This window comes from Odocoileus virginianus, chromosome 9 (genome assembly GCF_023699985.2).
Source record: "Odocoileus virginianus isolate 20LAN1187 ecotype Illinois chromosome 9, Ovbor_1.2, whole genome shotgun sequence".
NCBI classification, from domain to species: Eukaryota; Metazoa; Chordata; class Mammalia; order Artiodactyla; family Cervidae; genus Odocoileus; species Odocoileus virginianus.
In genome coordinates this window covers 62,494,952-62,506,472 of record NC_069682.1, presented here as the reverse complement: position 1 = coordinate 62,506,472, position 11,521 = coordinate 62,494,952, and the positions used below count along the sequence as shown (strand labels likewise).

Below are 11,521 nucleotides of genomic sequence, written 5' to 3'. Positions count from 1 at the left end.
TCTCTGTCACCCAAGATCTGACTTTGTATATCCAGGTGTGTCTGAGTGTCCCGGCCTGTGTCGTGTGTGGCTGTTGTCCCCGCCCTGCACTCTGTCGGCCTCCCCAGAGGGCGCCCTTGTCCAACCTTCTCACTTCCTCCCTGGGCTCCTGCCTCCGGGGGCGCCCCTGCCGGCTGGTGGAAAGCGCGTGGGCCCAGGCCGGGCAAAGCCGGCCCCCGCGCGGCCCCGCGGCCCCGCCCCCAGCCCGCCCCTAAGCGGGCTATAAGTTCACTTCGCTCTCAGCCTCTGCATTGCCCGCTGCCAGTGGTCTGCACTTGGAGTGTCCTGGCCCCAGTCCGAGGAGCACAGCCACCACCTGACCATGGCCGAGGGTGAGTATCAGAGTCAGGGGTGCCGCCGCCCCGCAGGGGCCCCAGGGTCCAGGGGCCAGCCATCTCTCCTTAGTCTCGGTGGTCCCACCGGTGTAGTGGGGGGTCAGGACCCGGCTGGACTCAATTCCTAAGCCCCCGATTTGGAGCACACACAGGAAGGCTGGGCTGGATTAGAGGTGCCTGGCCCCCAGTTCTGGCTCTGCTTGGGACCTCAGTTTCTCCATCCCCAGGGCATATTCATTAACCCATGCCTCCCTGGATCAGATGAGGCAATGGACCCCAGAGGCATGTTACAAACTGTAAGGTACCTTGTTCGCGGACCATTGTCAGTCATCCTCAGTCCGTTAGTGAAGCCTGGCTCCCTGCTGTGAGCTGGGCATGAAGCCGTGCAGAGGGTGCTGGCCTGGCCTCGGGGACTGAGCTTTGGTTAGTCCCTCATGGTGTGTAAGCCAAGCCTGGCTGTCTTCTTGGTCGCAGTGGGTGGAGAGGAGCGCCTTGCATCCAGTGGAGGAGAGGCCTAAAAGCAGGCTTGCTCTCGCAGGTCCCTCCCTGCCTCCAACCTCTGCATCCCCTGCCCTTGGCCACTGGTTGAGTCTCAGTTTCCCATCCTGTAAAACACGGACAGTAACACCAGCCACTGGTACATCTGTGAGGAGAGGAGTGGAGAAGGGGCTCAGTTCATTTCCTACCTGTCCCCCCTCCACACACGCAGACACAGACACACAGACAGACAGACAGACCGACACACACATGGGCAGGACTACCATTTCAGAGGTGAGATTTCTACAATGGGGGATGCGCCTGCACTAATGCTGCTGTACTCAGTGCCCTGGCTGACTCTTGGGTCAGGTCCATTTGGAAGTGGCCTTGGCACCAGCCCAGCCCCTAGGAAAGAGGGTGGGCGGAGGGGACGTTGGAAGGGCACAGGGGGCAGATGGAGGGGGAATGAGTGGGAGGAACCATGGACGTGCCTGGCCGGCTGCGCGTTCTCAGGCCACCTTTGTCCCTCTCTGGGACCCAGTTTCCCAACACATGTACCTGAAAGCCAGCTGGGTGGCCACTTGTGTCCCATGCAGTTTCCCATCCCTGTCCCCAAGAGTGGGGCTCAGTAGGGCTGGAGGACCTGGAGTGGCCAGTTAGGATGAGCCCCCTGCCCCATTGCCAGAGTGGGCCACTTCCTACCAGGGTCCCAGTGGCCTGGAAGACCTCAGGTCCTTTCTCAGTACAGAAATCCTATGATCCTGGTGTTTTTGTACCTCTAGAGCTGGGCGACTTAGCAGCAGCAGAGCTGGGCATAATTTCTGGGAATCCTTCTTCACACAATAGCGTGAGACAGCGCCCCATTTGCTCCAGACCAGGATCTGACCATCTCCCACGGGGACAACAAATTTCAGAGGCGAGATCTCCACGATGGGGGATGTGCCTACACTGATGCTGCTGGACTCAGCACCCTGGGCCTCTTTGCTGCGTCAGCTCTCTGGAGTTGCAGTTTTCCTTCGTGAATTCACCTTAGGAGGCCATCAGGAAGTTCTTCCTTGTGGCTAGTGGAGGTCTCTCCTGCTGAGATCACGTCCTGCTGAGATTACAGGGGCCTCACCTTCCACCCAGGTGTGAAACAATGCAGGATGTGTGCGGCGGGGGTGGACAAGAGATCCTGAGCTGTAAGTGAGGTGGTTACCCGGCCGGGCTCCAGACTCTACAGCCCTGGATTCTGGATTCAAATCCTCAAGCTTGGTCTTGCCCTTGCCATGAGACCTGGGGCCACATAATGTCCCTACAAAGTGAAGATAGTGATAGTAACTGTGTCTGATGCAAAGAACTGACTCATTGGAAAACACCCTGATGCTGGGAAAGATTGAAGGCGGGAGGAGAAGGGGACGACAGAGGATGAGATGGTTGGATGGCATCACCGACTCAATGGACATGAGTTTGAGTAAACTCTGGGAGTTGGTGATGGACAGGGAAGCCTGGCGTGTTGCAGTCCATGGGGTTGCAAAGAGTCAGACACGACTGAGCGACTAAACTGAACTGAAGTGGGCAGTTGTGAGTTTAAGTGGAGATAGCCCATGTCAAAGTCCTTGGCAGTCACTGGGCAATTTGTTTGCACCTCGTTTAGAGGATGTTCAGTGGCTGGAGGGAGAACTGTGTGGATGACACCATGGGAGGACTCACCTGCCGGGTGACTTTGGCCAGTCCCTGCCTCTGGGCCTCAGTGGGAGCACTTACTCTTAAGGGCCCCATAGCTCTGGGAGTCCTGCCTTGCCCACTCCTCCCACCCTACTGTCCCTCTAATCTTGACCTTGATTGTGTCAGATTGAGCTTGCCAAAGTTATGAGACTTGTGTTTTCCTTAGCCCCTCACTGGCCTGTCACACCATCCCCACTTTGGTCTTCAACTCCTTCAGAAATTATAAAGAGAACTTGCACACATCAAACTTTTGCCCTGGGCTAAGCCCTTGAAGCTTCAGAAAAGGAGGCACAGAGAGGGAGAGACACCTGCCGAGGATCACACAGCAGTACAACCAAACTGAAACCCAGGTCCGGAAGACTCTCAAACTCCTGTCATTAAAAAAAAAATTATTATAGAGAATATTGAGCACATATAAAAGTAGAGAGAATAGTGTAATAAATGCCTATGTTCTCATCACCCAGTTTCAACCACCACCAGCTTATGGCTACTGCTGCTTCCTGTCCCTCATCACCCCCTCTTCCATTATTTGAAAGCAAATCCCATACATTGGGCTTCCCTTGTGGCTCAGCTGGTAAAAAATCTGCCTGCAATGTGGGAGACCTGGGTTCGATCCCTGGGTTGGGAAGATCCCCTGGAGAAGGGAAAAGCTACCCACTCCAGTATTTTGGCCTGGAGAATTCCATGGACTACAGTCCATGGGGTCGCAAAGAGTTGAACACAACTGAGCGACTTTCACTTTCACTTCACTTCCCATACATCACATCGTTCATCTGTAAATATTTCAATATTTCTCTCCAATGAATAAGGACTCATATTTAGACATGGACAAATTAAAAATTCCTTAACATCACCATTTTCTATCAGTGTTCAAATTTCCAATTGCGTGTAATAAATAGTTTTCAAGTTCAAAATCCAAGTAAGGCTCATCCAGCATAGTGGGTTATAATGTGCCTTAGGTTTCTTTTAGTCTATAGGTTATCCCTTCAACTTTTTTTTTCTTGTCTTTTTTCTTTATTTCTTTCTTTTTTGCAATTTATTGGTTAAAGAAACCAAATACTTTGCTTGTAGTTTCCCAGAGTATGAATTTTGTTGATCAAGTGTGGGTCCTGGGACTTCCCAGGTGGTTCAGTGGGTAACAGTCCACCTGCAGTGTAGGAGATGCAGGTTCGATCCCTGGGACGGGAAGATCCTCTGGAGGAGAGCATGGCAACCCACTCTAGTATTCTTACCTGGCGAATTGCATGGACGAAGGAGCCTTGCAGTCCATAGGATTGCAAAGAGTTGGACACGACTGAAGTGACTGAGCTTGCATGCATGTCCTGGTCCTAAATTGAATGAGTTCCTCAGCCCTCTGTATTCCCTGGAAATTGAAAATTAAACCTAAAAGGCAAAGTATAACTAACCAATACCAAATACCACCCCACTTTTTACCAAAAGAACCCTCCAGTCACAAAAGACTAGCCCGTGTCTAGAAGGTATGTTATTATGTGCCAGGCACTGGGCTAAACAGCTCACAGCCACCCTGGGTCCTACTGTCCCCCACTGTGGACTCAGATGGGGGAAGTGAGGCCCAGAAGAGCTGAGTCGCCTGAGGGCCACAGCCAGGGGATGGCAGAGCCTTCCCCACTTGCCCCAGTGTGCACAATGTGTGATTAAGAGTTGGGGAGGACTTCCCTGCTGGTCCAGTAGTTAGAACTCTGAGCTTCCACTGCAGCAGGCCTGGGTTTGATCCCGGGTCAGGGAACTAAGGTCCCGCAAGCGGTGTGGCATGGCCAAAAAAAAAAAGAGTTGTGGACATTTAGGCCCGGTTAACTTCTACACGACAGGGCAATTGAGGGTTGGGAGGGCCCTGAACACCCCGTGTCCAGGGAGCCTGGGGCACACAACTGGCTGTGAGGTGGAACCTTGGCTCAAGCCCCTCTCTGTCTCCACAGAGCTGGTCCTGGAGAGATGTGACCTGGAGCTGGAGGCCAATGGCCGTGACCACCATACAGCCGACCTGTGCAGGGAGAGGCTGGTGGTGCGGCGGGGCCAGCCCTTCTGGCTGACTCTGCACTTCGAGGGCCGAAACTATGAGGCCAGTGTGGACAGCCTTACCTTCTGTGCTGTGACTGGTGAGTACTACCCTCAACCCCTCCCTGTTCCGTGATTTAATTGTCCCCTGGCACACCATGGGAAAGGTGACGCCATTCCTCCTCCTGGCAAGAAATTCCTGAGAAATTCTCAGGAATTTCCCTAAGAAATTCCCAGCAGTCACTACCCCATTTTACAGATGAGAGAACTGAGGCCCAGAGAGTGGAGAGATGTCATCCCACACCACTCAGCCTTATAGACAAGTCTGTGATTCTGGGTGCCTGGCTTCCTGACGACCTATTATCACCAGGGTTGGGGGTGGGGGCAGCGTTTGCTAGCACACAGGTCCATCGAGATCCTGCCTGCCTTTTCCCAACTCCAAACAATTTTCCAATTATCAACAGCTTCTTCTCCAAACCCATACAACCTGACCAGGCCTCTGGGATCGGACCCAAGGGGAATCTGGGTGGTGGAGAGAACCCAGCTTTCTCTAGCTCTCTGAGTGGGCAGTTTTGTGTTCCCATAGTTCTTTCTCTAAGCATCAGGAGGCTGCCTCAGACTCACAGACTTGGATTCTGGTGTGGACCAGACTGCCTACCCACTGTGTGACCTTGGGCAAATTACTTAGCCTCTCTGAGCTAAAGCACTCCTAATAGAAAGTCCTTGGGTAAAAAGAGCCTGACATGAGGGAGTGCCGTGCAAACGTTCACAGCAGTTACTGATCTTGCTCCAGGGACTCTAGTGATGGGTGCAGGGACTTTGAGGCCCCAGCAACCCCATCCCCAGATACCCAATGCCCAGTCATCTTTGTTTGCCATACGCAGAAAGTGACCTTAAATGCCACTGGGTTTGGCTTCTGGTGGGAGCTACTCCCTTGAGGTCAGCGAGGGGCCACCTGGCTGGGACTCTGGCCCGAGGGTGGGAAAGGCCAGCTCTAGCTCTTTCTGTGGTCTCTGAGGCCAGAGAGCAAGCAGGCTGAGGCTTGTATTACCTGGGAAGCCGTTTGATAAAGCTTATCACAGTGCCTGCAGACCCGCTACGGATATCCCCTCCATCCCTTTCCTCCCTCCCCTTTCCCTTCTGGCAGGGACACACCTACTAACCAGGGGCATCCCCCCCAACACACACTCATACCCAGCAGCCTTGGGGTTCATTCCATAGACCTGAGGGCCCTCTGGCAAGTTTCTGATCTTCCCAGTCTCAATTTCCCCTTCTGTAAAGTGGAAGCCTGAATCTATGGAACTTAAGGGCTGGGGGTGGTGTCCTGAGAAGAGTTAGGCTTGGGCTGGGGAGAATCACATCTGTGCTGTAAGTATACTTATCCAGAATCCTTCTGTTCTGAATGTGTAACTAGCCCCCATTTTACAGATGGGAACACTGAGGCTCAGAAAGGTCAATTTACTTGCCTAGGTCACACAGCAGGATTCAAACCCTGACCCCAGAGTTGAGGCTTTTTGTTGCTGTGATCTGAGAGCAGAGACATCTACTTGTTCACCACAAGGGCCTGCCGGCCTTGATTTATTCATCTGTGAAATAGATGGTCATTGAACTGCTGGTATGGGAATTTCCCACCTTTTTTCCCCTTCTTTCACTCTCAAGGTGTCTGATTTCTTCTTCCTTCTTTTTCCATTTGTCTAGGCAGCCTGGTGCTAGGTAATGAGGCCCCTAGTTCAGGGTTGGGACCACAACAGGAGGCAGGCAGCTGACCTTCTTACCCCAGCAACTAATCTCTGTTCTCTGGTCTCTGCCAACTTATCTCAAGCCATCGCCAACCTGCCCTGCTAACTTCTGCAGCCCACAGGGCAGCCATAGAAGGCACTGTATCTCTGGGTGCTCTTGACTTCCCTGTCTGAGCTACCAAGACCCTCCCATGGGCTGAAGAAGCTGAGGGACAATGCCAGGAAGCCAGGCTTCCTGCCTCAAGGCCTGGCTTGGGTCAGCCTCTGGCCAAGCCTGGCCCAGGCACCCTGATTTGGTGTTAGAACATTCTAGCCTGTGATCCGCTTCTCCTACCTCTTTAGGGAAACTGAGGCCCAGAGAGGGGAGAGAGCTGGTGAAGGTCACCAAGCAAATGGTGTGGCCTGATGCCACCCACGCCCAGATGCTGTGCGTCTCACCCTGACACTTCAAGGCTGGACAGGCTTGTTGTGGGGTACAGACCACAGCAGACAAGCCCCATCCCTGTTACGGACTGAAGCTCTACTTCCCCCCAAGGGAGGCCAAGATTTGAGGGTGGAGGGGTGACAGTGAGGGCAGCCTGGAACAGTGAAAAGAACCCTTATGAGTCTAATAGCAGGCTTGACTCTGGAAGCTTCCCCTCATCCACCCCACCCAGTCCCTCACTACTGTGGTCAGGATAGAGGCCAGGACCCCTCAGGTCTCCAGGGTCATTTATGCCCAGTGGGATCTCTGTGGAGCCTCTGGCTCCACAAAGAACACTGCATGGAACTGCAGCTAAGGAATTTTCTAAGCCAGCTTACACGAACAGTGGTGGGGTTGGGGGACAGCCCATCCTCATCCCATCCCCCAAGACCCCTCAGAAGAAAGAGGTGTGTGTGTGTGTGTGTACAAGGCTGCCACAGGACAGAGAGCAAGTGTTTCCTGGCCAGTCCCCAAGGGTGGTGTGTCAGTGGTGACAGTGACTGTGGGACCCAGCCCACCCTGTTACTGTGGAAACCAGAACATTGATCATCCCAACAGAGTGTCTTCTGAGAATGAAAAGATTATGAATAAAAGAATTATGCTGGGACCACAGGCATGAAAGGGTTTCCCTGGTGACTCAGTGATAAAGAGTTTGCCTGCAATGCAGGAGATGTGGGTTCAATCCCTGGGTCAGGAAGATTCCCTGGAGAAGCAAATGGCAACCCACTCCAGTATTCTTGCCTGGGAAATCCCATGGACAGAGGAGCCTGGCGGGCTATAGTCCATGGGGTTACAAAAGACTTACCAACTAAACAACAACAATAGGCATAAAATGGGACTATCCTGGGAAAACTAGGATGTATGGTCACCCCAGCTTTATCACTCTCAGCCACAGTTTCCATATCTGTGAAGTGATGCAATTGAACCAGGCAATTACTACATTCCACTCCAGTCTCAAAATCTGTTGTTTGGCATGAGAACTCTGATTTGTAATGGTCTTATTGGATGGCGTTGAGGATAGCTCATGTTTACTGCATAATTACTATGTGCTCGTCACTGCTTTAAATGCTTTCTATGAACTCTTACCGATTCCTCTAAACAGCGTTTAGAAGGTAGTAGTGACAGTAATAAATAATTAACTATTACTTATGAGCGCTTACTGCGTGCCAGGCACCTTGTAATGTGCTTTACAAGCCTTAGCTTCTTTAAGCCTCACGATGACCTTATGAGGAGGTACTGCAATTGACCCCATTTTATAGATGAGGAAACTGGGGCACAGAGAAGCTAAATAGCTTGTCCAAGGTCACAGAGTCAGTTTCAGACCTGGAATCAAACCTTTCCGGGAATGTAGTCTAAGCCTGTGTTCATCTTTGTTGAGAAAATTGCAGATCGGAGAGGTCTCATGACTTAGCCCAGGTCACACAGCACTGCAGGTCTCAGTGGGGGAACCAGACTCAAGCTGGCTCTTGGGCCCTGGTGCTGCCTGATTCCTCCCCTAAATGCTAACTCTGGAAGACAGGGAGTGTTTAAAGGCTTACAGCTGGCTCTTGGCACTCAGGGCCCCAGAGGCCGACATCATGCCTGTTAGTTCATAGTTATATTTGGGCCCGGATGTGGGCGGGGCTGGCAGGTAGCCCCTTACTGAGCAGGCCCCCGTACTGTCAGCAGTGGACAGGCAGAGTGGCAGGGAGGGAGATGGAAGAATAAACAGAAACCCTCCCGGGCAGCCGCCCAACCAGGCAGAGAAAGTTCTGTTTCTTCTCACCACCACCCAATTCCAGAAAGGGTGACCGGCCCCCCTCGCCCTCTCTATGACTCAGACCTGCCTGCAAAATCTGGGCCTTGCCCTCCCCCCGAAAAAGAGCAATTTGGAGGCAGGCGCTCACCACACTGAGACCTGAGACCCTATGCCCTCCCAACTAGGGAAACCTCCCCTTTGGGAATGAGAGACAACGTGGGGAGCCCAGGGCCTGGAGACCTGGGCCCAAATGCTGACTTCGCCACAGACCCCTGGAACATTCTTGGAAGAGCCCTTCTCTCTCTCTGAGCCTCAGTTTTTCCACCTGTACAAGGGGTCTCGGGGGAAGCGGGAAGTGCCAAGGGTGCTTGGTGAAGTGTCAGAGGCTGAAGGGAGGTAAGGGATGGCTCTGGCTCTCAGAGTTGCCTGTGGAGATACAGAGGCCAAGAGGTGGAGGGGGCCTTGGGGAGACAGACACCTGGATCTACAATGGCCAGCACCCTCTGCTAGCCAGGAGCAAGCAGGCTCTCAGAGAGGCCCTACTGGCCACTTCAGAGGACCAAGGTCCCATTTTACTCAGAGTCTGGGCTTCTTTTTCTGAAAGAGAAAGCAGGATGCCAGCAGGTAAAGGATTTAAGTGTTAATGGAGGACCGTTGGGGAGTACCTTGCCTCATTCCTGTCCATTTTACAGATGGGCAAACTGAGCCCAGGGAGGAGGATATTCTTGCTCAAAGTCATGCCAGTCCAGAACAGTGTCACTGTGACCCTGTCCCAGGCCACGCTGTCCCCTCTCCCAGGAGACTGAGGACGTGCTGTGTGCCTGCCACTTTTCATGCATTCCCACAAAACCAGCCTGTATGTTTTGGAGTCTAATCCCCAGATGAAGAAGCCAAGGCTCAGAGAGATGAAACCACTCCTCCAAGTTCCTTCTGGGCCTCACAGCCAGGCCCAGGGCACCCCTCAGGCATGCACTCTGCCCCTTCCAGGCTTGGTGCTCACCCTCCCTCACCACCCCCAGCTCATGGCCCCATGCTTTCTCCCTCTGCAGGCCCAGACCCCAGCGAGGAGGCCGGGACCAAGGCCCTCTTCAGGCTGTCCGATGCTATGGAGGAGGGGGCCTGGGCGGCGGTGGCAGTGGACCAGCAAGACAGCACCCTATCGCTGAATCTCACCACTCCGGCCAATGCCCCCATTGGCCACTACAGCCTCAGCTTAGAGGCCTCCACTGGCTACCAGGGCTCCAGTTTCATGCTGGGTCAGTTCACCCTGCTCTTCAACAGCTGGTGTCCAGGTGAGCTGCACTCTATCCACGGGCAGGATGGGGAGATGGGCAGAGCTGGACCCACCCATGGGAACCATTTGGTGGCGGGGGTGTGGTGGGCAGAAGACGGGGCAGCAGAGACATCCAGGTGGACTGAGTGAGGCTCTAGCCTCCCAAGACTTGATGATGTCAGAACTCTCATTATTCCCATTTACAGAGGTGGGGACAGGCTCACAGAAGCAAAATGACCTGCCCCAGTCTCCACAGCGACCAGGGCTTCCCTGGTAGCTCAGAGGGTAAAGAATCCACCTGCAATGCAGGAGACCTGGGTTCGATCCATGGGTTGGGAAGATCCCCTGGAGGAGGACATGGCAACCCACTCTAGTATTCTTGCCTGGAAAGTTCCACGGACAGAGGAACCTGATGGGCTACAGTCATGGGGTTGCAAAGAGTCAGACACAACCAAGCAATTAAGCACAGTGCTCAGCTACAAAGGTATCCCACCTTGTGTCTGAGGCCCTGGCAATTGAGCTGGGCCTGGAGGTGGCCTGGGTTCAGAAACCCCATTCAGGAAAGGACTGTCCAGCGGTGGCCCAGGGCCATGGCCTCATACCTGGTTCTATTTTGTGGGACTCAGTTTTAAATCTCACCAGACTGGCTTGGGGAAGGGAAGCAGGGAGATGGAGGGGTGGGGTACCCAGAAGAGGTGGGCAGGAGCAGTTTGGCCACCTACGTGCTCCTTATACACTCTTTTTTTTTTTTTTTTTAAATAAATTATCACTATCACCATTTTTTTAAAACTTCTCTTTTGATTTCTGTTTTAAAAATATATCTTTATTTATTTTTGGCTGTGCTGGGTCCTTGCTGTGAGGCTAGTTTCTCTAGTTGCAGTGAGCAGGGGCCACCCTTTGTTGGGGTGCCTTCTCATTGCAGTGGCTTGAAGCACAGGTTTTAGGCGTGCGGGCTTCAGTAGTTGCTTCACTGCAGCGGCCCCAAGAGTTGGAGCTCTCTAGGACTCTATGGAATGCAGGCTCGGGAGTTGCAGTGCACAGGCTTAGTCGTCTCATGGCAGGTGGGATTTTCCCAGACCTTGACCACTGAGCCACCAGGGAGGCCCCTTTATACATTCTTTTATTGATTGCTCTCAACAATCCTCAGGGGCAGAGATTAGCATCCTCGTTTTACAGACAGGAAACTGAGGCTTAGAGATAAGTGGCTTTTGGCAGCTCCTTCGAGTAAGTTGGCCAATGCAGGACAAAACCAGAGAATCAGGAAAAGAGCTGAGTCTGTCTCGGGCAGGAAAGAGGAGGGGGTCACAGAGTCCACGGGGTCGCAAAGAGTCGGACACGACTGAGCGACTAACACTACTACTAGCTGCTCATACCTAGCCAGTCAGAGAGAGGGGCCGTGTGGGCAGGCCCAGCCTGGTGATGGACTTCCCTCCTTGAAGCCTGGCCCCAGAGCAGAAATTCTGGCCTCCTACTGGACCAGACCAGACCTCCAGACCACCAGCCTCCTACTGGGCCACTGCTTTATTTATTTATTTTTCTTCTCCATTTGGGGGCATTTTCTTTGAACAGAAAGATTTTTTATTTTCTCTTTTATATACTTTGGCTATTTCTTTTTTTCATTTCGTTTTGGCTGTGCTGGGTCTTCCTTGTTGCACGGGCTTTTCTCTAGTTGCCGTGAGTGGGGGCTACTTTCTGTTTTTAGTTGCAGTGCGTGGGCTTTTCACTGAGGTGGCT

General features: G+C 53.0%; 1 protein-coding gene across 1 annotated transcript in view; it reads left to right on the top strand.

The window, feature by feature from the left end:
- The first annotated feature begins 262 nt into the window (after positions 1-262).
- Positions 263-11,521, top strand: part of TGM2 (transglutaminase 2) — a 34,331-nt gene continuing 23,072 nt past the window's right edge. The window contains exons 1-3 of the mRNA XM_020909066.2: positions 263-371; positions 4,496-4,675; positions 9,564-9,806. Coding sequence (XP_020764725.2) covers positions 362-371; positions 4,496-4,675; positions 9,564-9,806 — 433 coding nt within the window. The 5' untranslated portion in view covers positions 263-361. The remainder of the gene's footprint in view (positions 372-4,495; positions 4,676-9,563; positions 9,807-11,521) is intronic.